The sequence below is a fragment of the Callithrix jacchus genome, chromosome 12 (assembly GCF_049354715.1).
Source record: "Callithrix jacchus isolate 240 chromosome 12, calJac240_pri, whole genome shotgun sequence".
Classification (NCBI taxonomy): Eukaryota; Metazoa; Chordata; class Mammalia; order Primates; family Cebidae; genus Callithrix; species Callithrix jacchus.
The window spans coordinates 121,171,130-121,198,012 of record NC_133513.1 but is presented as its reverse complement, the minus strand read 5'-3'; the positions used below and the strand labels follow the sequence as shown (position 1 = coordinate 121,198,012).

At 44.4% G+C, this 26,883-nt stretch overlaps 1 protein-coding gene across 1 annotated transcript; it reads left to right on the top strand.

Annotated features, from left to right (window-relative positions):
- The first annotated feature begins 7,593 nt into the window (after positions 1-7,593).
- CLRN3 (clarin 3) lies at positions 7,594-26,194 on the top strand. The gene is made up of 3 exons (XM_002756712.6): positions 7,594-7,969; positions 17,654-17,833; positions 23,032-26,194. The coding sequence occupies exons 1-3, from the start codon at positions 7,741-7,743 to the stop codon at positions 23,301-23,303; spliced, it is 681 nt and encodes a 226-aa protein (XP_002756758.1). The 5' UTR covers positions 7,594-7,740; the 3' UTR covers positions 23,304-26,194.
- The last annotated feature ends 689 nt before the right edge of the window (positions 26,195-26,883 follow it).

The window sequence follows — 26,883 nt, the reverse complement described above, 5'->3', positions numbered from 1 at the left end:
AACACAACAAGACCTCTCCCTACTCTGTCCAGCTCTAGGCGTATGGGTGTGTGGCAGCACTGGAGCAAATAACATGCCGAGAGAGTTCTGGGGGAGAGGCACACTGTTCCCTCTTGTAATAAACTTGAAGCCGAGAGGATAAAAGTTCTGAATGAGCGTCCAAGTTTATGAACTTGGGAGTAGAGCCCAGAGAAACACAACCCAGAGGTGGAGAAAGAGCAAAATGATACCCTGGAGATCTTCTTTGACGCCCTGCATGAGAGATTTCCCTTACCCCAAATTTCTGTGAGTTTAAGCCAATTTGACTTAAATGTTTTGTCAAAGATCTGTACATTCTTTTTTTTCCCCTCCTGGGTGTATTTAGGGGAAAAAATTGATGGAAAACCATCCAGTCAAAGACTGGCGCATGGAAAAGCTGAGATAAATTAGGCCCAGATAAGGTAAGGAGGATGTCAGGGGTACTCACTAATAATGGATTTGTTAAACCAATAGTTGCACAGAACTGCTCATGTTAAACCTAAGCAAGATAAAAGAAATGCCCTTGGATCTACACAGACAAAACAGAAGAAAATAAAGGGCAAACACACCTCAGGCTGGACAAACACTGAAGCAGTTTCCTCTGCGTGTATTGTGCTATGTAAGAACTTACTTATAATAAGAAAGAGTCCATCACACAAGAGACTCATAATGAGTTATAAAACAACAGAGATGAGACAAAAGAAAACTTCAAGGAAAACAAATTGGGACTCCAAGCCGTAAGATTTAATACGTAAGTTAGAAAAAGTTTTAGCTAAAAATGGATTATCATTATGAAAGAGAGTCACAGTGAATAGACAGCAAACATAGAGGGGAATAAAGGAATAGAAGAGGGTGGATAGTGGATACGAAGATCAAACCCAACACAAGAAGAACTGGTGTGTCTGCAGGTAAAATTTCAACAAAGTGGAACACACAATTTAGAAATATGACGCAGAAAAATGTTTCTGTAATAAATGGAATATGCAGATTGAAAAGAGAAAGTACCTGAAAGGAGAATAAAATGAGCCAGAACAATCTAAATAAAATTTAGGTGGGTTTGGCTGCGCTTCACAGACTCTTAGAACCGTGCCATCAGCGTAACTCGGTCACGTACAGAGAGAAAAAACATGGCTGGCCTCAGACTCTTCAAGAGCAATGTTTAGTGCAGAAAGACAGTAAAGAGGTAGGTACAAAATTCTAAGGGAAGGAAAATGTGGCAGTCATGTGGTCATTCCACGAAGGCTGACTACCTCCTTGGACTGTGATAGAATAAGAAGGGCCAGAATGGCCTATAGTCTCATAAAATTAATAAGACAAAATCACATAGAAAGGAACGGTTTCTATAATAGACATTGGACACCAGGCAGCACAGGGCCATGATTCCTAAGATAAAAGTAACAAATGAAGTAAGATTGACAGTTGCCCCAGGAGGTTTTCAAGGAGGAAATTCCCATGCTGTGGTGCAGAAGGGGAAACCAAAGAAGTCAATGGTCTTCTGGAGTTGGATAGAAAGAAACCAAGGTTTGAGGAGGCCATGGTGCTAAGATTGGTGGTGAGTGCTGGAGAGGAGACGGCTGCAGAGGGAAGCTGTAGAAATCTAGAAAGATACCTGGAATCTTTGGCTGAGTGCTGAGGTATACACCTCAGAGGCAGCTATGGAGACCGGGAAGGGAGCCATGGCAAAGCAGAGAGACAAACAATTCCTGGAGCTTACACAGGACTGGGCAGAAACACTTCGTAATAGGGAGTCCAGAAAGAGGCTCACACAGACATGGTCATCTGATTTTCAAAGAACACAACAAGGCAGATCATCAGGGAAGGGATAATCTGTTCAAGAAATCAAGCTGGGACAACAGCCTAAACACATGCGTCAAAATGAATCTCAGCCCTGACCTCATATCAGATACAAAAATGGACTCAAAATAGACCATCATCTTAAATCTAAGACCTAAAAGCATAAAATTTATAGAACAACACATAAGAAAAGAAATCATGTTTTTGGGTTAGACAAAAATTTCTTAAATATAACACTTAAACCACATTCCATGAAATGAAAAAGTTGGTAAGTTAGACTTTACCAAATGTTACAAATTTTGCTCTTCAATGATGCTGGTAAGGAAATGAAAAACAACCCAGATACTAAGATAGAATGGCTGCAAGACATATAACTGATAAATGTATGATATATGTAAACGTGTGTCTAATAAATATTGTATCTTGAGTATAAAATATGAAGAATTCTTACAACTCAATAAAAAGAAGACAAATCCATAAGAAAATGGACAGAAGATATAAACAGAAGCTTTACCAAAGAAAGTACAGGAATGGCAAACAAACACATAAAAAGATGTTCAACATCATTAATATTAGCAAAATGCAAATAAAAAGCACAGTGAGATATCAGTAAACACTCATTATAATGCCAAATTTTGAAGGATGCATAATTGCAAGTGTTGGTGAGGACATGGAGCAATTGAAGCTATCATACATTGCTATGGGAATGCACAGTGAAACAGCCACTGGATAAATCAGTCTGTTATTTTCTTATAAAGTTAAATGTAAACTTACTGTGTTCCAGTAATATCTCTCTTATTTATTCATGCAATATAAAGAAATCAATTATCCACACATAGACTTGTGCTCAAATGCATAACAGCTTTATTCATAACAAATATATAAGTTGAGTCTATGAAAACGTCCATCAACTGCTAAGTGGATAAACAAATGTGTGTATTTATATCCAGATGAATTTTAAGAATAAAGTCGGATACAAAGAACTACTTACTATAATATACCATTTTAATGAAATTCTAGAAAAGTCAAAACTATAGTCACAGAAAAGCAGATCATAGAATTGTAACTTAAAGCAATATTACATATAAAATGGCAAACATTTTCCAGTACTATAGAACAAAAGGCTTTCTCAAACATTTATGGTGGGAGTATGAATTGGAAGCCAGTATAAGCCAATTTGCATTTAATATCATAAATCTAAAAATGTCTCTCTCAGCCAGCAATTCTCCTGAGATTTATTTTAAGGATGTAGTTAAATATCTGTATTCAAGCGAATTTTTATTAGAAAAAATTTAATAATATCCAAAATGGAAAAAATAAAACATTGTTAAATAAATGATGGTAAATCCATTAGGTGGAATAGCATAGAGTGACATAAAATGTTGTAAAAATTTATAAACATTGATTATATATTGACTACTAATTAAAATCTCAATAAAGCCCTATGAGTAGATATTTTAAGATCATACTCTTTGATTAAAATTATAGAAAACTAGAAACAAATAGCAAAAATAGAAATAATGCCATCATACAATTATCTTACAAGCTTTGTCCTCAACAAACAAGAAATAAAAAATGAAATTTAAAGATATTAAATGCCAAGTTATATGTGTAAAAACCTATGGAACCTCGCCAAAGGCATATATATTGAAGAAAAATATTCATGGTTTAAAATATTTTATTAATGCAAAAACAAAATAATTAAGGAAATAAAATATTCATTTTAGAAAATTAGAAGAGGAAAAACAAAATGAAAGAAATGGAATAGCAGCAAAGATAAAATTTAATATTAGAAAAAAACAGGAAATGAAACAGATATGCAGTAAGGAGCAGAGAAGACAATAGAAATTCCAGTTCTACGCTTTTACACTGTTGGTGGGAGTGTAACTTAGTTCAGCTTTTGTGGAAGACAGTGTGGTGATTCCTCAAGGATCTAGAACCAGAAATACCATTTGACCCAGCAATCCCATTACTGGGTATATACCCAAAGGATTATACATCATTCTATTATAAAGACACATGTACACGTATGTTTATTGTGACACTGTTCACAATAGCAAATACTTGGAACCAATCCAAATGCCCATCAATGATAGATTGGATAAAGAAAACGTGGCACATACACACCATGAGTTGCTATGCAGCCATAAAAAGATGAGTTCATGTCCTTTGCAAGGACATGGATGAAGCTGGAAAGTATCATTCTCAGCAAACTGACACAAGAACAGAAAACCCAACACCGCATGTTCTCACTCATAAGTGGGTGCTGAACAATGAGAATACATGGACACAGGGAGGAGAGCATCACACACCGGAGCCTGTTGTGGGTGGGGGGCTAGGGGAGGAATAGCAGGGGGTGGGGGGATGGGGAGGGATAGCATTAGGAGAAATACCTAATGTAGATGACGGGGTGATGGATGCAGCAAACCACCGTGGCACGTGTATACCTGTGTAACAAACCTGCACGTTCTGCACATGTACCCCAGAACTTAAAGTATTATAATAATTTTTAAAAATGAGATGTAAGAAAGGAAAAAAAGGAAATTCTAGTTCTAGTAATTTCCTGCGTTCTCAGTGTCACCTCATCTTGGGTAATGCAAAATAATCCTGTAACTTTATAAAAAATATCACTTTTCTGTTTTACAGAAACTAGAGTTGGTTTTTATATGTAAATAGCCTTAATAACTTCAGAGCTGGGAAACTAAATCCAGAAAGTATAAAGTGTAAGACTGAAATATTTGGTTACAGGGACATTTTTAACTTGAGCCAGCAAAATATCTACATGTATGTTTAAAATGTATAAATATGATTGAAATGCAAATAATAAAATGAATATGTGTATTCAATAAATATATTTCAATATACATATATACACCTCCACAAGATACACAGAACTGACAAAGGTTTAATATCTTTACTGTACAAAGAATCATAAATAAAAAACCTCTCTGTATAATAAATGAGCCAACATCATAAATAGAAAACTGCATCAATAAAAATACACATGGGTAATAAGCTTATTAGAATATACAAACCCTAACTGACATGTGAGAATCTAATGCCAACAAGCTATTTCTTGTCTGCCAGCTTGTGAAAATTAAAAATGCTAACAATACTATGCTGTGGGGAAGCTGTGGAAATTGGGGACTGTAATGCAAAATGCTGTTGGTAGGAATTTAAATTGGGGCAAACTTTCTGCCGGTATGCACATAGTTTGGGTTGACTCAACAATTCTTCTCAGAAATTTATCTCAAGGAAACACAGAAAATTAACAAGGTTGAACGTAAAAGGAGTATCACCACATCATGGGTACAGCATTGAAAAACTGGAAAGAACCTCAATGTCCACCAAAAAGGGTTTGTACAAATCAATTGTGGTTCTTTGTACAATGGCAAATATGATCTATTGACATGAAAGGATTGCCATGGCAAGTTGTTAAAATTTTTATGAAGCAGATTATAAAACAGAAAATAGATAACGTGTGCAAGGTGCTATGATTTGGATGTCTGTTTTCTCTGAAACTCATATTGGTGAGTTTCAGTGTTGCAGTATGGAAAGTCACAACTTTTATGAATCAATGAGGTTATGAGGGCCCTGCCCTCATGAACATATTAATTCATTCATGAACTAACAGATTAATGGATCAATGGGTGTTCTGCGGAGTGGGACTGGTCGCTTTATAGGAAGAGGAAGAGAAACCTGAGCTAGCCCTGTCAGCCCACTTGCCATCTGGCCACCATGATGCCCTGTGCCACCTCTGCACTCTACAGAGAGTTCTCACTAGCATGAAGCCCTCACCAGATGCAGCCCCTTGACCTTGGACTCCTCAACCTTTAGAACTGTAAGAAATAAATTTCTGTTCTTTATAAATCACCCAGCCTCAGGTATTCAGGTATTCAGTTATAGCAGCAGGAAATTGGCTAAGAAATAAAGCTATCGATATGAAAGTCTTTGCCCAACTATGAACAGAATTACTTCTTCTAGGATAAATTATTTATTATCTTTACTTTCTTCTTTCTTCTTGTCAGTTCATTTGAATACATTTTTGTAATGGGCATATGTAATACAAAATACAATAATAAATACAAAATTATTTTCTACACTATGAGTAGGGCTAGAGGGAATTAGTTGTTGAAATTCTGTTCCACCCTTTAAAATAAATAAATAGACTTAATAGGTCAAAATAAATAGACTTAAATAGAAAAAAAATAGTAAGTTTTTCCAATAATATACAATGTTTTGAGGACGTAGGAAATTGTGCACATTTATACTTTCCACACATGTTAAGGGCATGGCAGGTGATGGGTATCTTTTTCTAATAAGCATCTGGGCAATGCGTAACAACAGCTTCAGTAAAATTCAGACTCTGACTCACTTCTAGAGTCTAAGCAAAGAAATAATCAAAGATGTGGACAAAGTTTTATGCATAAGGATGCTCATAGGTTGTTCTTCCTTAATCATAATTTTAAAATAGAAACTATATATGTCCACAGTAGTGGAGTGTGTGTGTACGAATCTCAACAATTCATTCAACACGTTTGCCGAATATCTTCTCTGGGCCAACCTCTTTGCCAGCCCCTGGAATCCAGTGGTACACAAAACAAATATGTCCACCTCCTGGAGCATGTCATCTAGTTACAACAGTGGAGCAGACAGATAATCAGCAAATTCCACCAATCAGTTGGGTGTTAAAAATGAAAGGTAGAGGATGAAGTAATTGCAGGTTTTGCCATTAAAAGTAAATGTAACTTTCAATGGCAAAAACCACAGTTAATTTTCACCAACTTAATATGATATTACTAAATAATCAAAGAATATAGTAAAAAGAGGTATGCAAACATGCTACGAATGTCTATTTACCATCTCAAGAAATGATCTGTTAGCCGAATGGGAGAATTTTTCTCAAGTCCAGAAATGATCATTTATAAACGATATACCACTCAACAGAGTAGATACAGATACAATTACCGAAAGCAAGAATGCTCAGAACCACCTCTACCAGAGTACTAAAGAGTGACATAGATGAAACTTCTCAAGTTATAATTTCAGTAATACACAACTATGATCCAGTTTGAAAGAGGAATTTTGAAAGCCATGCCTCTCTGATAAAAGCTAAAACTGAAGAGGTATAAAACATGAGGAGATGTAAACTTTCCTCTTTCCACTCCACAGTACATTTGACAAAGGCTTACGTCCTTAGAATTTCCTCTTGGAACAATTATAAAAGCCAAATCACTGACAAGTAAAGAAACTGAGCAATGCATAGCAACAACTTCAGAAAAACCCGCAGACTCTGTCACACTTGCAGAAGTCTAGGCAAGGAAATAAGTGGAGATAGGGACAAAGGTTTGTGCCTAAAGATATTTGTGTGTTGCTCTTTCTCATCATAATTGTGAAACTGAAACAACGTAAATGTCCACAACAGTGAAGTGTATGTTTACATCTTTTCAATAATTCTTGGAGGAGTTGGGGTTTCATGGTGTTGTCTACTAGACTCAGCAACATTTTGAGGCTACAGATCCTCCACGCCCTTATTATTTAGAAATGCTACTCATGTCATGACGTGGTAGGCGAAACGTGCTTCCATGACATTTGCCCACGGATTATAAATTAATTGTGTGATTGAGGAAGTCCCTGGCAAGACCATGCCCACCCCTTGTTCATGCTGGTTGGCTGTAACCATAGCAGCCTCTTACCCCAGATCAAAGTTCAGCGACTGTACATTTTATGACCATGCTCAGAGTTCAATGTCTATTAGCATAACCCTTCCTTAGGAAGAGTGAGATTTTGTATTTGACAACAAGATGTTAGGACTCCATTTCCAAATACTAGACTTCAAATGATAAGGTCCAAAAGTGTTATAGGAAGATACTTGGGTTTTTTTGTTTGTTTGTTTGTTTTTCCTGGAGAACTTATGTGCCTGTGAAAATGCCTACCACAAGGAAGACGTTGATGTTCTTATCAAGCTTTCTCACCAGCCTGGGGTCTCTCATCGTTATTTGCTCTGTTCTTGGGACACAAGCATGGATCACCAGTACAATTGCTGTTAGAGACTCTGCTTCAAATGGGAGTATTGTCATCACTTACGGACTTTTTCATGGGGAGAGTAGTCAAGAATTGAGTCACGGACTTGCAGAACCAAACAAACATTTTGCAGGTAAATGATAAACTAATCTAAATGGATATAGTGAGATTGAATTAAGGTTCATGTCATTCTGTATTTGGGCCAAATAATCATTCAAAAATAATTTCTTTGTAAGCTTTGGGTTAGGCTGAAGATGCAAGCCTAATTCATAATTGTGGAAATTTGCTATGTCATTGCTTGAGCTTCCTCAGTTCTGGTTGTGTCTATGAGTACAACAGTTTCAATCACTGTAGCAGTGGCTACATGTGAATAATACCCACCAAGTTGATTGACAAGTAAATAAGTAAAAATATGTAACAGCAATATGGTATTGAACAGCCAGTAGGGATGCGTTTTTTAACTGTTTCGACTAGGTTTTGACTTGGAGCCAAAATCTCTGTCTAGCACTTCACAAGTGGCATCTATGCAGGAAAGAGTAAAATAGAATATTTACCTCTATTTTTCAAGTTCATTTCTTTAACTGATTTGAATTTACTTCCAAAATATCTAATAGTTGGAAATTATATTAAATTTCCGTTAGTTTATTAATTGTGTATTTTTCAGGAATTCCTAAACTTTTTTTCTGATTTCTTATATAATAATGTCCTCCTCTCAATGGAAGGAAAATGAAAGTTCCTTAAGATGCTAAGTTGATTTAGCTACTTGTTTGGCTTTTGAAGCTTGATGCCTACCTTTATGTTTTCTAAATTTGAAAACATTTGTAAATTATGTAACATGTTAAATGGACTTTGCTTCTAACAGTGTTCTATACAAGTATTATACAGGCATTCTCGGGTATCATACAGTCATTACCTTCTGACTTATAAATACGCATCATTTTCTACCTTATACAAATGTAATGTTTAGTCCTTGTGTAATGCATAAAGAAGTCTGAGTCCTAGGCCAGGCGCAGTGGCTCACGCCTGTAATCCCAGCACTTTGAGAGGCCAAGGCGGGTGGATCACAAGGTCCAGAGATCGAGACCATCCTGGTCGACATGGTGAAACCCCGTCTCTACTAAAAATGCAAAAAATTAGTTGGGCATGGTGGCGCGTGCCTGTAATCTCAGCTACTCGGGAGGCTGAGGCAGGAGAATTGCCTGAACCCAGGAGGTGGAGGTTGCGGTGAGCCGAGATCGCGCCATTGCACTCCAGCCTGGGTAACAAAAGCGAAACTCCGTCTCAAAAAAAAAAAAGAAGTCTGAGTCCTAGACAGTAGCTCTGGGTTCTAGCTATAGTGTATTTATGACTTTTTTCATGAAACTATTTTCTTAAATCCAAAGCAATCCAGTTATGTTCCCAAGTTATACATTTGTCATTTAGCTGTTAACAAAAGCAACGTATCCCCTGGCATTGCCAAAGCCTTTCAGGGACGTCTCCTCTGGGGTCAACCTCAGCTTCCAGTAAGGATGGGAAACATCTGCTTTACAGTGAGTTTCAAAGACTCAGTCATGCCTTCAGTTATGTGAATAGCATTCTCAAAACCAAAAAGTGCCCTGAAGCCTCAGACACATTAAAAACATTTTAAATAAGAGACAAGACTTGCAAGTTTTTTTGGTTTCCATACGTTGATTTCCAATTTGAGATAAATAGCTTCAAAGAAAGCGTCAACTATCTCTATGCCTGGAGACCTAGAGGAGGCCAGGATGGGCCAGGACCTGGTTCTAAAGCCCTGTGTGTGTGCAGTGAGCATGGTGATGTCAGGGGACCAGAGCAGGCACTTGTCAAGGAGAGCCCAGAAAGGGCCCAGGGCCAGGTAGGTGCGGCAGCCCAGGTCAGAACACAGCGAGGATATTTGCCTTCCCTTTGCTTGCTCTCCACTTTTACTCTTTGTTACTGGGGAGCCACATTCTGACCTTCCCCAAGTCACTGCCCAAACTCCTGGTGCTGAAGAAGGTGAACCACCACTCAATTAATGAAGGTGCTGTACTGTCACTCTGGTTGACACCTAAGGACCCCTCAGAGCCTAGGGAGTCTTCATTGCCGGTGATTGTAATAATCATTGAGCCTGAACACCTGTAAGCAGTTCTCTTAGACGGGAGTTATCTTCAGCTTGCAGTGTTCAGTCCTTGCTCACAGTCCTAGGATGCTTCCCCTGGGAGCAGCTCTGCAATGTGCAGTGAGATGGGATGCTCTCCTATTGTTTCTCATGGCCACCCAGGGCTTCTTTCAAACCAGAAACCAACCATTGGCAGCACAATAAAATCTGTATAAATGCCTCTTTCTTGCCCAGCAGTGGTGGACTGACCGTTCCGATTGAGAAATTAACTGTATCAGCTTCTTGGCTAGGGTGAGGTCACACCAAGTGCCCCCCAAGAGTAATAATTACTGCAAAGCTCTGCTATTTCTGCTCGGTATTTATCACATGGAGCCAGTTTTGACTGTAGATTTTGAAACAAAAGAGCAGAAGGAAGCAAAGATGGCTGATTTCAAAATGCCAGATTAATTCAACCAACAGCAGGTCAATCTTTGGGGAAAACTGCCTGTCAGACCTGGTAAGGAAATTCTCCAGTGTGTAACTGGATGGCGTGGGCAGCTCAGGCTGACTGGTTACATCCTAGTTTGCCCAACATCGAGATGAAAAGTGACAGGTCCTGTGTGTCCAGCTGTGAGCAGATTGTTTTTGCTGCTCCCAAAGTTCTGGAGATCTAATTTCTGTTCAAAAAATCTTCCCTGAGCAGCCACTGTGTGTATAAGGGGCTCACATACTGGAAGGAATTGCATGTGATTCCCAGCCTTGGAGGGCTCACCACCCAGTGTGAGAGAAAGACCCTTCCTCAGTTAAAATCAGTACCCTGCACTCACTGGCGGGGCATGGTATATGCAGGTCTCCATGGAAGCAAGGGGATGGGGGAACACAGTCTGCAAAGCCCCGCTGGAGGGCAGAATCCTGAAACATGAGCTGCAAGGGGGTGTAAGCTCACACTGTGGACACTCCCCGCCTTCTCGGTGCTGGATCTTGGGTGCCATGTAAAAAGAAGTCAGTCCCTTGACTCTGTTTTTTGAAAATGTGGGCCGGGCACAGTGGCTCACGCCTGTAATCCCAGCACTTTGGGAGGCCTAGGTGGGTGGATCACAAGGTCAGAAGATCGAGACCATCCTGGCCAACATGGTGTAACCCCGTCTCTACTAAAAATACAAAAATTATCTGGGCATGGTGGCGTGCGCCTGTAATCCCAGCTACTCAGGAGGCTGAGGCAGGAGAATTGCTTGAACCCAGGAGGCGGAGGTTGCAGTGAGCCGAGATCACGCCACTGCACTCCAGTCTGGCGCCTGGTGATGGAGTGAGACTCTGTCTCAAAAAAAAAGAGTGGTCAGGGTCCCAGAAGCATAATGTGTACTGTTTGCTCACAGTGGCAATCATGGCAATCATGGCAAAGTGTGTCCTTCACATTTAGGACATGGAGTTCCTGTGAATGTCATTTCAAATATTACTCAGCCTATCCACTGACCCGAACATATATTTTTACAGAATCATTTTGACAGGAAAAGTTTTTATGATAGATTTTTTTTTTTTTTTTTTTTTTTTGTGAGACAGGGTCTCATTTCATCACCCAGGCTGGAGTGCGATGGTGGGATCTCGGCCCACTACAATTTCCACTTCCCAGGCTCAAGCAATTCTCGTGCTTCCGCCTCCCTAGTAGCTGGGGTTACAGAAATGCACTACCACGCTTTGCTAATTTTTGTATTATTAGTAGAGATAGGGTTTCACCATGTTGGCGAGGCTGGCCTCAAACCTCTGACCTCAAGTGATCTGCCCACTTCGGCATCCCAAAGTGCTGGAATTACAGGCATATTTTTCTTTTCTTTTCTTTTTGGGACAGGGTCTTGCTTTGTCACCCAGTCTGGAGTTGAGTGGTGTAATCATAGCTCACTGCAGCCTCTATATCCTGGGCTCAAGAGATCCTCCTGCCTCAGCCTCTAGAGTAGCTGGGACCACAGGCACACGCCACCATACCCAGCCACTTTCCTTATGTTTTTGTGGAGATGGCAGTCTCACCAGCCCAGGCTTGACTTTATTGTGAAAGATATTTCTGCTCATGTGACACTGGACTCTTTGTCCTCGGTTCCAAGAACAGTCTGGTTTGCAAATGTGTGGGACTTTGAGCAGTCACGTTGTCTACAGCAGAAGGTAGAATCACCTGGAATGCAAGTGAGGAATCCCCACCCTGGACCAACTGAATAGCAGTTTCTGCAGAGTGAGGCCCTGACCTGCTCGTTTTAAAAAGAAAACCTTCCCAGGTGATCTTAATTCAGTGTTGACAACAACCAGCTTCACCAAGGCCAGGCACTAGATTGACAGGCATCGCGGTACTGGGTATTGTTTTTAAGTCTTTTGGATGTGGTCTGCTTGGAATTAAATCAATTTATTGGAGAAACCTCTGGACACCCTTGCAAAGGAAGCAAAGCAGATTGAGGGAAAGCTCGGCCTTTGAGCGCTGCGTCCGGGTCAGGATCCGCTGCAGGTGGTGGGAGTCTCGCCCCCGTCTACTCTCTTTTCTCCCCGCAATCTCCACTTGTTCTCAGGGAACTCAACATTGCACCACTAGCCCAAGCTAAAAATAACTGGAAACATAAATCTGCTGCAGAAACTAATTAATTGGAAAGAGAAGAACAATGAAGTTTATTTCTCCAGAATTCATAAAGAGCCCCCACCTTACTCTTACCCTGTCCACATAAGGAGATTTTCCTGGAGCAGAATATTTGTCATCTGCTCCCAGAGATGGAACCACACTAGAAGGGGAATAGAGGACAGAAAAAGATGCCCTTCTGGGCTCAGGCCACTTCTCCCCAAGGAACCCTGGCAACTTTCCAAGAGGCTGGGGCACCAGCCTGGGCTTCCCAGGAGAGCCATCAGGCCACACTTGTAGATGTTGATAGAATGAGCTTCTTCTGCAGACACTGGGGCTGACAGATTCAGGAGCTGCCCTGTCAGACTCCCTGGTGACCAGGTGTTTACAGAGGAAGTCATGGTTCCCACCCACCCACTCACAAAACCACTCTCCCTCCATGTCCGAGGACTTACAGAAAACCAGAACTCCAAAGGCAGATGGTAATTGGGGCCTGCAGGGTTACATTTCCCTGTATGGGGAGCCCGGATGTCCGAATGGCTCTCATGTGTGTCCCTTATCCACTGCCTGGCAGCACGTTTCTGCCTCCCAGCTGTGGGATCTGCGGCCAGGCGCTCTTCTCTGTGGCCACGTTGTTCTTGGCTCTTGCCTGGGGCTGCCAGGCATCAAGGCAATTAGCGCCAATTGTGAGGTGGCTTTCCTGATTCACAGGCTTGCCCCCTAAAAGGAAGAAAAGAACAGAATGTGTTTGCTAATTTTGTGGGCAGAGAGCAGCTGTCAGATGCTATGGAAGTTCATTGTTATTTCATTCTTGATAACTTTCTCTGAATTTTCAGCTTTTATTGTCTAAGTTCTGAGCTAGGAGCTGGAGGAGAGATATAGCTGTCAGACCTATGTGGCAGGAAATTCAGAGAGCCAGAAAATAATTTTAAAATGCAGCAGTTAGAATCAAGACGAATTGTCACCTTAGTACACAGAGAACATGAGTCAACAGGCCGCAAATGACTCCCTTTTGAAAAGTCACATCGTTAGATCTTACCAAAAGTCACAAACAAAGCTAAATTCAATTGTCACTTTCTAATTCATGCTGGAAAAAAAAAAGGAATGTTAACCATTTACCAATGAATATCCAAAACCGGCTTTGCTCAGTGTGTAAAGCAGAAAAATACTGCAAGCCACGTCAGGGGCCTTGGACACAGCTCCTTTTTTTCCACACTGAAGTTTTTATTTTATTTTTTATTATTATTATTTTTTGAGATGGAGTCTCACATTATCTCCGCTCAATGCAACCTCTGCCTCCTGGATTTCTATTTTCTTTTCTTTTTTTTTGAGATGGAGTTTCGCTCTTGTTACCCAGGCTGGAGTGCAATGGCGTGATCTCGGCTCACCGCAACCTCCGCCTCCTGGGTTCAGGCAATTCTCCTGCCTCAGCCTCCTGAGTAGCTGGGATTACAGGCATGCGCCACCATGCCCAGCCAATTTTTTGTATTTTTAGTAGAGATGGGGTTTCACCATGTTGAACAGGATGGTCTCGATCTCTTGACCTCGTGATCCACCCGCCTTGGCCTCCCAAAGTGCTGGGATTACAGGCTTGAGCCACCGCGCCTGGCTGGATGTCTATTTTCTAGTTAAGTAACCAAATTATTTCTTATTGGTTACCAAACTTTGCTGAGGAGTGAGATCATTTAGTCCCCAGCCAACTTCCGGATAGATCCTGGAGTTTCCCCTTTAGCGTCCAGGAGGAGCTGGTGCGTGTGGAATGGGGAGCGATTCCCCCTTCTGGTGACTCAGCGGTGATTCATCTGCAGCCACTCACCTGTCCCCGGAACAGGTGTGCCCTACATGCTGTAGCTTTTTCCTCCTCTCCTCTGGTGTCACCTTCTATTACTTTCAAAGCAAGTGCGTGCTAAATTGTAGCAATAGGAATCCCCCAGCTGTTGCATCTCCACAGCCAGCAAGAGGCAGAGGCAACAGACTTCACCTGAGGTAGGGGACAGAACAGTCCCAGCCCAGATGGCCACATCCTGCTTAGCCAGAAGGCAGGCCCAATAGGCTCCACCCATCCCCCCTAGGCAGCTGACCCATGCTGTGCTAGAGTGCTTCCCTGGGATGCAGAGCCCAAGACTACACTGAGCATTTCACCACGCCCTATGGGTTATTGGCAGAAATTGGCAAAATAGTTCAGTCACCACTAAGCACAGGTAGGCTGTACCTGTGCAAGCTGGACTTTGTTCACAGTCCCCAGTTCCACCTGAGGAGGAGAATGTTCCCTTGCCAGGGTGATGACGTCATTATCCTTGTGCCACTGAGATGATACTTGCCCAGTCTTCTCCCCGTCTGCTCCCTTCTCCCATGGGTTTTCAAGAGACATGTGGCCATGCCAATGACTGTGAGACACACCCACATTGCCCTTCTGCTGCCCCTTTCTCTCTCCTCTCCCCACCTTTATTTTTTGAGATGGAGTCTTGCTCTGTTGCCAGGCTGGAGTGCCGTGGCACAATCTTGGCTCACTGCAACCTCTGCCTCCTGGGTTCAAGAGATTCTCCTGCCTCAGCCTCCCGAGTAACTGAGACTACTCGGGATGAGCCACCATGCTCAGCTAAGTTTTGTATTTTTAGTGGAACGGGGGTTTCACCATATTGACCAGGATGGTCTCGATCTATTGACCTTGTGATCTGCCCACCTCGGTCTCCCAAAGTGCTGGGATTACAGATGTGAGCCACCATGCCCGGCCTCCTCCCCCTTTCTTTCCTGCACTTTCTCACACTCCCTTGCAGCTGGGCCCTTGGGTTACCTGTCATTGTTGCTTCTGGGTTCTCTCCCACTCCTGGTCTAGGAGGCTCCACTCCAAAACCTGCATCACTTTGGATGCGTGCTGTCTCTGGATGAGGGTCTTTACCCCCACAGACCTCTTTGCCAGCAGCCCCTGAGGCTGCATCTCTGGCGCCCAATTGCAAGCTGCTGGCCACATCTCCTTTATGCCCATTCTCTGTCCAATGCGAGGAAACTTTTCTCCCTCATAGAACACGGCTTACTAAAAAGCCAAAAAACAAACAAAAACAAATATTGAACAAATAGAATTAAGAGGTTCAAAAATGGAGTGGGGGTGTTCTCCTGTCCAAGGGGAGTGTTGGGTCTCATGGGAGCCCAGTGTCTATCTGGCCAGGCCAAGTGGCTCATGCCTGTAATTCCAGCACTTTGGGAGGCCAAGGAGGGAGGATCACTTGAGCCCAGGAATTGGAGACTAGCCTGGGCAACATAGTGAGATCCTGTCCCTACAAAAAATTAAAAAGAAAACTAGCTGAGCATGGTTGTGGTGACATATCCTATAGTCCCAGCTACTCCGGAGGCTGAGGCAGGAGGATTTCTTGCTTGAACCTGGGAGATCAAGACTGCAGTGACCTATGATCTTGACACTGAACTCCAGTCTGGGTGACAGAGCAAGACTCTGTCTCCAAAAAAAGACGAAAAAGAGAGAAAGAGAAAGAGTCAGAATAAAGTCTGTGCAGGGAGGGGCCAGGCTGGCCGGGGGCTTTGCAGTCACACCCAAGGAATACTCCAGAGACGTGGCCTGTTGATCACGCTGGGATTTCTATCCCTCCTCAAATGTTTGGAAAGGAGCAAGGGAATTTTGTGTGATTCCCAAAGGAGAATTAGGACCCCTGGGTTTAAGTTGTGGAGATGCAGATTTGTGCTCAGCATAATGAGGAATTTTTAAATCATTACGGCAATGCAGGGAGGGAAAGAACAAGTTTGAGGGGATTGGTGACCCCTCCCATGGGCGCTCACAGCACCCTGGGGTCTCCTGCCTCCCATGCATGTTCTCTGAATTCTTTGAAACACTCTGGTTCGGGAAGGAACTCCTCGACCTTCGACCTGTGGGTATAACACTACGGGGATACCACCCATAGGCCTGGAAACCAGAGACCCTACCTGGCCTTTTCGCTTTCTGTTCTTTAAAGCTACTCCAAGTAAAGATGTGAGGTCTCCAAGGCTCCCTCCCTGGAGACCAGAGAAACCAGAATGGAAAGAAAGAGTCTTTCACTTGTTTTCACTCATGCTGTTCCCAGTGATGTCGTCGTTGCCTCACTGCGACTCGGAAATTCTCCAAATCACTTTCTCCTATGTCCTGGTGACTTTCCCGGAACAATCCCCATAAATGCTCTTTGATGTGCTGGCCTTCTCCACAGGGCCTCGCACACCCTGACAGCCCTTGGTGGGGCTGGGCCTGCATGTCAGTGCACCCCTGCGTCGCCTGGGCCCTGTGTCCTCAACAGAAGAGCAGGTGGAGGGTGGGGGTCGGCTGAGAAAGGCAAAACCAGGAACCCAGGCCTGACAGCCAGGGCACCTTTGCTTTATTCTTCAAGAGCGTCGCTGCATGCCCGGAGCTCCTTTACATTTAAGAAATATGCAAATTTCATACAACACTGTCAGGGTTCAGAAGAGCTCTCCTTGGAAAGCAGGGTCAAGGCTCACTCACGGGCAGATTCCCAGCTGCCTCTAGTGTTGAAGCCCCACGAGCATCTGGTCCTCTCTGGCTCCAGGGAAGTGGAGTCTGAAGTAGGAACCACGCCTCGATTTACTCCAAGAGAAGTCATTTTCTTCTGTCAGCCTCCGGCTCCCACTTTTCTGGTCACCTTTCTTTGATGCCACCCCTGACTCATGTAATTACCCCAGAAACCAGAGGACTTATGGGATTCTCACAGTGCACAGGTTTTCAGGGTGACCCACCCTGTGAGTGCCTCCAAGTGGAAGCCTAGTTAGTGCTCAAAGCCACAGGGGCACTGGTGAAACTGTGACAAGCACCTTGGAAAGGATGGAAGGCCAAGCTCACTCACGAGAAGGCTGCCCAGCCCTGCTGCCAGTATCCAGGAAGGCAAACTCTTTCCTAGGGGACTTCAAAATCAGGATAAATACCCAGTTACCTGTGGTGTTGTGGGTATGTCCATTCAACCCACTGATTCAACAACCAGCCTACCGTGAGGAAGGTGGGTCTTGTTCCTGCATGCCTTCGAGGTTCCTGCCAACTCTAACTGGCATCCAACGACCGCTGACTCAGGCACCTAGGAGGGTGGGTGGGAGGAATGCCGCCGGCGCTGCTGTTTGCATGCCTTGCAATGTTGTGCACTCACAAAACACTGTTTCAGTTTTAGGGATACTGAATAATTCTTCCCAAAGAACTCTGCATCTGGTGGCTATCCTGCTCCTGGTCCTGAGCTTGTTCACGTCGCTGCTGAGCTCCGGGTTTACCTTCTACAACAGCATCAGCAACCCTTACCAGACGTTCCTGGGGCCGACGGGGGTGTACACCTGGAACGGGCTCAGCGGTGAGTGGCCCCCTGAGACTCAGGGCTCTGCAGGGAACCGCATACACATACACGATCAGGTTTACGCCAAGGAAACTATGAGGGCCTCCCATGAGCTGAGGACTGCGGTTTATTTTGTCAGTCCAGGGCATTTATGAAGCATCTCTGGAAATGGAATTCTGTTTTAAAGGCACTGTTGAGGAGGCTTACGATAAGCCAGCCTTTGCTACTGAGAATCTAACGTAAGAACTCAAAATGCACAAAAGTCAACAAAATATTGACTGAGCTCCTGCCATGTGCTTAACTCCAAACTAGGCTCTGTATGGTATATAGAAGCACACACACATGCACACATTTGCATACATATACACATCCACACACGTGCATACATGTGTGCACACATGTGCACACACACACATGAGCGCACTGGCACACACTTCCTTCCCTTTCCTCCTCCACATGACCAGAGTCCACTTGGTCTCCACACATGACATCTCTGCATAGTTGTGCCACAGAGCCACAGATAATGTCACATAAGAGAGTCTGGGGTCAATACCTCTCTTTCGGGCCACCTGTGAGCCTGGGGTGCTGCTGGGTGGTGGTGTTTGGTTATTTTGTTTGTTTCATGAGTGTGGTGCTGGGAGGATGGAGCCCAGATAGGAAATGGGTCCGAGCTTTGACTCGCAGTCTTCTGGCTTTCACTGGGTTTTGCCATGGCTCTGTAGTTGCCCCACTGCCCAGAGCAGGGCCAGGGAAGTGCCTCTTTGCCCTGCCCAGCTGCCTTCAGGGCCTTGCTCCTGTCAGGCAGCCAGCTTTTTCCTGTTTTTTCCCTCTCTCCACCATCGAAACTGGATCTTAGGAATGAAGCCTGTCCTAAGGAAATGATTTCCGAGGTGGCTTCCTGTAAGTTTCAGGTGACACATTTTAACACATACCTGACATTTTCAAGCATGGGAAGGAGGCTGTGGCTATCAGATGTGTCAGGAAGCCTCAGAGGAGGAACTGAGGGCAGCAGCATCCTGTCCCTCCATTGAGTGCCATCCTTACCACTAGGCAGGCGCAGGTGGGTGAAGGAGGCCAGCATCTCCACGCCATGGAGTAGTGCTGTACTGAGGAAGATGAACAATGGCTTTCCAGTGGGAAAAAACAAAAAGAGAGAAAAGCGCTAGTGACTGGAAAGGCGCAAACACAGCCACATGGCTGTTTTCAGACTCCCAGTGTGAGGTCACTCACGTGGAGTTGAGATGTACAGACTGGCCCCAGCACCACACAGGTAGGAGGGTGAGGATGTTCTTTAAAATGGAAAAGCATTAAGCCTGTAAGGACTACAGGTGGACCAGGCTCACATTACATGCTCACACCTCAGCTCCGAGGATCTGGGGTCAGGCTGGTTTAACCACATTCGCGTATGACTGACTCTTTCTGTGCTTTTATTACTTGGTGGTAAAAACAAATAAATTCCCCAGTTTCATGGGCATCCACTATGGAGAAGCCACAACAATCCCATGGAATGAATATCACTGCTTCCCTTTCTTCAGCAGAGCTGAGCGTCAGAGGTTAAGGGACTTTGTTATAAACTCAGATACACTCACCTGAATGCCAGGGTCCCTTGCCCAAGCTACTTGTGTGATGATAATTCACCCCAGTCAAGCAAACCAAAGGTAAACCAATTGGTACTTACGGCCAGGGTGAAGACAGATTATTTTTCCTGTCGCTCATGTAACTAAGAAAGTATGGGAAGCAGTGGCTTCAGGCACAGTTCGAGTCAGGGTCTCGGCCCATGTCGTGAGGACTGTTTCCTGCCATCGCTCTGTCTCTGGGCTCCTCACTGTTCACTCCATCATTCATTCACTGGCCAGATCAATCCTCTTGAAGGTAAGTTGACTGCTGGCCACCCTGGGCTCATTGCTGATGGCAGCAGCCCGGAGAAAAAAAAACTTATTTCTTCCACATTAAGAGAAAGTCCTGGGCTGCTTTGCACTTGCATTGCCCTTCTTCCATCCCTTGACCAATTTCTGTGGCTGGCAGGGTTGAATTGCCCCATCCATCCACCAATTGGCCAAGGACACCTGCCCATCCTGGAGCTGAGGCCGGAGTTGGCCCTTCCCCAGCCGCAGGGGTGAGTGGGGAAGGAAGACTGCGATCTTGGAGGGAAAACAGGTACCAGTACCAGAGTGGAGGGCCAGGTGTGGGGCCGGCAGAATAACATGGCCCAGCATTGCTGTGTCTACAGCCCGCAGGGTTCAAAGTCTGCTACCTTTTCCACAAAGCTGTGGCCTCCACAGCTAGGTATGGGCCGGCTTTACATATAGCAGAGGCCTCATGCACGTTTGTGAAGAAAAACATGGAAAACAGGCCAGACAGCCTCCCCCTAGCCCTGCCTCCTCCGATCCACAAAGAATTGTTTGATGGAGAGGGAATTCCGGCCACCTTCCTTTCCTGGCTCAGGGGCAAGTTCTAACACACAGAGGGAGGCTGTGAGGTGGGCAGAAAAACAATCTGAGAGGTTGATATTTAAGGAGCAGGTTATGCTCTGACGCAGGCCTGGGAGAAGACCTTAGCACGGCCTGGCTTCCTCTAAATGCCCCTGGAGGCCTCTTGACCCTAACGCTTGAATAGGCCTGACTTTTGCCCAAAGTAGCCCTCTGGGGAATTCCTGACTTTCTTCACCGGAGCTTTGAGGGTTGGAGAACTTGGTGAAGCGCTCAGTTTGCCGGAGGCTCAGCCTGCAGAAGGGCTTGTGTACAGAGATGCCTTGATTCTTGCCTTGGGTCATGGCCATGGGAGAGTACAATCAGGCTGACTTCCGGGAATCCTGGGGCCAGAAGGAAGTGCTCCTAACCCGTAGTGGCTGGGTTTGAACACCTCTGCTTGGCCAGCAGACATTGGGTAGCAGAGGAGGTAGCTTTCCTAGCTTGTTTCTGACTGAGAGGAGCAGGTTCTGCTTTGAGGAGACAAGCAGCAACCTCACATCCTTGGTTCCCCTGCCCTCTGACCTCAGCCTGCCCTCTGCACCACACTGACTGCACCCTGTCCTCAGGAAATAAAACTGTCCACTGACAGAAACTTGAAGCCAGCGAGAACTTTGCAGACTGATGGTTCCAAATACATTTGTCTCAACTGAGGAACCCAGAGAGGGGAAAGTGATCAGCAGGTCACCGAGCCCAGTGGTCAGAAGCCAGGGCAAAAGCCAAGGTCCGTGAGCCTTCCGAGGCTCCTCATCTACCCCAGGGCTTCCCCCAGCCCCTATAAGTCCTTCTGTCCCAGAGGCTGGAGAAGCCTGGCAGGTAGAGGCTCTGGGCATCTCGTTTCTAAAGGGGACTCATGTTAGCATTTTGCGTCTGTGTGTCGGCCCCTCCCGATTCAAATCAAAGTTCTAGGCAGCCCGCTCTGGAAAAAAAGCATTTTGCCCTGTATTCATCCTGCTCTTTATGATTAAGCTTTTATAGGAAACTTCACAAGAGGAAAACGAAGGATAATTAAGGCTGTGAGGCACCCAGAGAGCTTCAGAGGGCCAGGGCTTTTGTATGGACAAATCATTAAGAAACAAAACCATTACATTGAGGATGAAGGTCTGTCATCAAGGAGTGTTAAAACATTTTCCTCATTCAAAACCCCTCTAATTAGGACCTTTTGAAGGATGGTTTGGAAGGTTTCCCTAGGTGTGAGTTACAACAGGATACATTTGAAGTCCATTGAGTTCCGGGTACGTGGCGACAGACGGAGTCTCAAAGGGTTTCCATGGCCAGAATCCCAACGGCCCCCTGCGCACATCAGACCTCGCTGGGTGGGCCTGATCACTGGCCTCATCACAAGTCCTGGAGCACATCCTTATCTCCAAAACCTTTCCTTACTGAGATGAGTCACGGCTTTACTGAGATGAGTCACACACCGTGTAATTACCCATTAAAGCATAGAATTCCGTGATTTTTCGTATGTCCTCAGACATGTGCAAGCATCACAACTGCCAGTTTTAGAATATTTTGATCATCTGGAAAGGAAACCTCATGCCCTTTAGCCACTACCCCCTTCCAGCCCTAAGCAACCGCAAAAGCCCTAATCTATTTCTTTTTTTGTCTCTATCTCATTCCCTTTGGAAGGTGAGGGATGAGGCTCAGAGAAGCTGCATGACTTGGTCCAAGTTTACTTATCTGGGATTCCCAATCCTGTTCTCTCTGGTTCCAGAACTACATTCTTCTAACTAGACCAAAGTGACTCTCCCAAGTCTGTGCTGAAGAATGTTTTTTAGGACCAGCCACAATGGCTCACACGCAGCACTTTTGGAGGCCAAGGCAGGTGGATCATTTGAGTCCAGGGGACCAACCTGGGCAACATAGAAAAACCCGGTCTCTACAAAAAATTAGTCAAGCACGGTGGCACGTGTGTGTACTCTCAGCTAGTCAGGAGGCTGAGGTGATAGGATCAATTGAGCCCGGGAGGTGGAGGTTCAGTAAGCTGAGGTCTTGCCACTGCACTTCAGAGCCTGGGAGAGAGTGAGACTCCATCTCAAAACAAACAAACAAAAAAGAACGTTCTCTAGTGGAGGACATTGTGAAGAATAAAAAAGGGAAGACAGAAACATACAATAAGTTCTCTTCTCTAATGAGTTTAGTAAGGAGATCCTTCCTGATTAGACAGTCACCAGTGGCATCATACTGCATGAAATTCAAGCTCCTGGGGTGGCATTTGTGGCCATCAGGGCAACCCAGTCTCTGTACCCAGTTCTTAGGACCCTGGGACCTCTCCCCAATGGCTGAGCTTGTCTTTCGCCTCGAGTCCCAGGAGCTCCAGGCCCACCACCCACCCAGGGTCTTTGCTGAGGCTGCTTCTTCCACCTGCAATGCCCTGTCCTTCCTCAGCTCTTCTCAGAGCTCCTTATACGGCTTCTCTCTGAACTGTCCTAGTCACTCATTCATTCAGCTCACCCCTGCATTCACCACCTAGGAAGCGGCCTTTTGAAGACCAGTTGCACAAAACTGCTTCTGAAAGAGTTTGGGTCAGCACATTTGCTGTTGGTCATACACAACCCTGCACAATCATTAGTGTTTTGTGTCTGGACACCTAGCTTGTGTCTTACATTTCTGTAATTCTCCCTAGTGCTTGAGTGTAAACTCCAGTATAGATACTCAATACATTCCCATAGATGAGTGTTCCATAAAGGTAAGTGACGTTAAAAACTGTATCACCATGCCACGCATGAAACTCCATCTTCTTTTCAGCATCCTTCGTTTTCGTGACCATGATACTGTTTGTGGCAAACGTACAGTCCAACCATCTCTCCGAAGAGTTGTCCCACTTGCTTTACCCGGCAATCACCAGTAAAGGAACGACCCACAGTTATGGATACTCATTCTGGCTCATACTGCTCGTCATTCTTCTAAATATAGTCACTGTGACCATCATCATTTTCTACCAGAAGGCCAGATACCAGCGGAAGCAGGAGCAGAGAAAGCCAATGGAATCTGCTCCAAGGGACGGAATTTTATTCTAAATTCTATTTCATCTCATTTTGGCATTAGGTCTATTTCACATCAGCCCTGAGTTGTGACTGGTTAGCTTATCTGGACACTCAGCATGGTAAAGTGACAGTCATTTGTGATGGCATTTGTGTTTCGTTGACGTTGTACTCTTGAAAAGTTTTTCCCACGAGGTTGGAGCGAATGAATGGGAAATGTCACCAGTCTGTGTGGCATTCAAAGCTGTAGGATGACGATGAGCATGCCGACCCTTCTGACATGGTCTCACTGTCCAAAATAATAAAAGGTTGTGTCATGTTTCTTTTCTTTGAGTACTTCAGAGCACTTCAGCGCTTATGATCGCATTTCCCTCAGAAGGGACCCAGTATTTTTATTCTTCTCTGTGCATGAAGACTTCTGGGTTCAGAGGGATTCCGAACTCACCTCTCCAGGACGAAGCGCCAGGGGCAAAGAGAGACTTTGGAGTAACTGACTTGGTTCTCTGGACCCTCAGTTGCTGGCATATTCAAACCCGTCAGTGGATAAAAGTGATTATGTGTGATCCTTAAACACATTTTTGAGGTTTCAAGATGGGTTTTGGTCAGAAGGAGAATACAAATGAGAAGATCAGAGAAAGATAAATATGATAGCCCTGTAGTGTATATGCTAAAGAAGCCAAACATTGTATTTTTGGTTTAATAGGATTGTGGTGACTTCAGTCAAAATGGAAATGAAACATCACAGTAAGTTCTAGCAACCGCCCTTGTCAACCAATGGCTTCAGTTTCTGTGGTGTAGACCTGGGTGTGGTGAGTCTGATGGGAGCGTTTCATCCATCAGCAGGCCTGCCCAGCCAGAGGTTGAGGAAGAACTGCGTTAGAACACTGGGGCTTGCAGGCAGGCATTCCTTGAGTCAGGAACAGGGCAAAGGTGGAATGTGGGCATGGGATAGGGTAGCCCTTTGGGAACAGATTATGTGAAACTTGTTCCCAGTTTCATGAGAAGCCAGTGGGCAACTAGGAGAATTTTTTAAAGGCAACGGAATGGATCTGACCTACTTTACAGTCAGATATTTTCCCAGAAAATAACTTTGAGAATCTTTTGAGCTTAACTATTTCACATGTTAGCCAGGTTGAACACGGATAGGGCTCTGAAATGATCTCTGTGAATGTCCTGATGGGACAACAGCCAAAAGGAACAGAATTCCTTGGGTGTGATTTGCTGAGCAGCATATCTTTGAGCAGAAGAATATCTCATTTATGAAGCTATCAGGGATTAATGACCTTCTTACTCATTATTTTTTAACACTGTCTTAGAAAAGCTATTTTCATTTAAGAAATACACATAGGATACCTGCGAGGTGGCTATCACAGTGCTAACCGGGGTCTCTGCCCCCATGGAGCTACAGTTGGACAGTCAGGATAGGTATTCAGAAACCAATTGCTAAACTCCACCTAAGGAGGTACTTAGGCCAGGCATGGTGGCTCATGCCTGTAATCCCAGCACTTTGGGAGACCAAAGCAGGCGGATCACCCGAGGTCAGGAGTTTGAGACCAGCCTGGCCAACATGGTGAAACTCACCTCTACTAAAAATACAAAAATTAGTCAGGTGTGGTGGCATGCACCTGTAATCTCAGCTACTTGAGATGCTGAGGTAGGAGAATTGCTTGAACCCGAGAGGTGGAGGTCTCAGTGAGCCGAGATGGCGCCATTGCACTCTAGCCTGGGCAACAAGAGTGAGACTCCATCTCAAAAAAAAAGAGGTACTTAGTAACAAATGGTGCTGATGTGTTGAAAGGTCAGTTCTCTATCACAGCCTACCCTAAAGCCTTACTCATTCAAGTTACTCTAAAATATTAACTTCGAATATACTTTTTAGAAACCTGGGCTGGGCATGGTGGCTCACACCTGTAATCCCAGCACTGTGGGAGGCCAAGGTAGGTGGATCATGAGGTCAAGAGATGGAGACCATCCTGGCCAACATGGTGAAACCCCGTCTCTACTAAAAATACAAAAATTAGCTGGGCATGGTGGCACATTCCTATAGTTCCAGCTACTTGGGAGGCTGAGGCAGGAGAATCGTCTGAACCTGGGATGTGGAGATTGCAGGGAGCCAAGATCACACCACTGCACTCCAGCCTGGACAACAGAGCAAGACTGTGTCTCAAAAAAAAAAAATCTGATCAACAGTGAACATTTTCTAAATTGTTTGGATCTAGAAACGTGTTATTTGAAAGTTTGCATTTTATATCAGATTTTAATCCTGTGAACACATAATGAAAAGGAAACAGCTACAGATAACAAACCCACACATGCAATTGCTAAATAGGCCTCACTAATGTGTTTGTGTGAATGATTTGTATCATAGAAAAAGCACTGCGTCTATTCACCTCAGCATTTGAGCAGAGCGTGGTCTCCTTAGGGGGAATATTTTCTTAATACTTACATCACAAATGACCTTTAAAACACGGAAAGCTGGGAAATGGAACTATGTTTCACAGTTTAGGAGATGAAGAGAGTGGCTTCCTTAATGCGTTTTAAGGTAGAAGATAATGAGACTTCACATTCCAAGTCTGTAGAAATGACTTGCATGCTATTCATAAGCACGGGTGGTGCAGAAGGGTGAACGCAGGCTCCGTGACTCGACCTACAAGACGGGTCTTTCAGTGGACGTTGATGGTGTGACGAGGCCACAGTTCATTACACAATGAATGTTTTGAAGCAACTTAATAAATGTACATTGTCTTACATTTGGTGAGTGGATTCACCTGAAACACTATTTCAAAGGCGTCTGAACCAGTCATATTATGACCCTTGAAACATTGTATGACTCTAATGAACCCATATGGTCTTGTTGTGATGATCTGGGTTACAAGTTTTATCCATATTTGCAAAGTAAATAAACTGTGTAAGATGTATGCTCTTCATATAGTCCATGATGATAACTTGGGAGAAACCAATGCTTCATTGTCAAACTGATTGGGCTCAGCCAATGTGACCTACTTTACAGTAGGATTTTTTCCAGAAAATCCCTTTGAGAATCTTTTGAGCCTGACCATTTCACATGTTAGCCAGGTTGAACACTGATAGGGTTCTGAAATCGTCACCTTGAAAGTCTTGATGGGACAATGGCCAAAAGGAGCAGAACGCAAAGCACCATGGGAAGCAGGAGGAAACCTCCAGGTAAGCTTTGCTGTTGTCATTGGAATTGTATTTGATCATCTGGACGAACTCTGTGGGTTAGGCGGGGGAGCACTGTCTCCTCGGATATGATATTTCTCGGGGTCTGCGTAGTGATCCTGCAGCCAGCCTCACGTGGCCATGCACTCCTGGTGCCCTGTATGCTGCCTTTGGAGTCGCAGGTATACACATCAGCAGCTTTGTGCCTTCTGAGGCTGCTCAGCCTCTTGGAGGTCCGGGACCCTGCAGATTCTGCAAAGGCAGCAGGTGCTAAGCAGAGTTGCAAAGCGGGCGCTCCTTCCCAGCCCCATGCCTACCCAGCAACCCTCCTTTCCTTACGCTGGAGCCAGTCATTCAGGGTAGACTCGAAGCAGGTTTCTAGTTGACTAATCTGTTGCCTTTCTATAGCCTAGACAATAGGCAAGATGTGTAGGGG

What these genes read in the sequence shown, in the direction of transcription:
- CLRN3 (XM_002756712.6), top strand. Translation starts at nt 7,741, where the DNA reads ATGCCTACCACAAGGAAGACGTTGATGTTCTTATCAAGCTTTCTCACC. An exon ending in ACCAAACAAACATTTTGCAG is followed by an intron (nt 7,970 to 17,653) that starts GTAAATGATAAA and finishes ACACTGTTTCAG; the next exon opens with TTTTAGGGATACTGAATAAT. An exon ending in CACCTGGAACGGGCTCAGCG is followed by an intron (nt 17,834 to 23,031) that starts GTGAGTGGCCCC and finishes TCTTCTTTTCAG; the next exon opens with CATCCTTCGTTTTCGTGACC.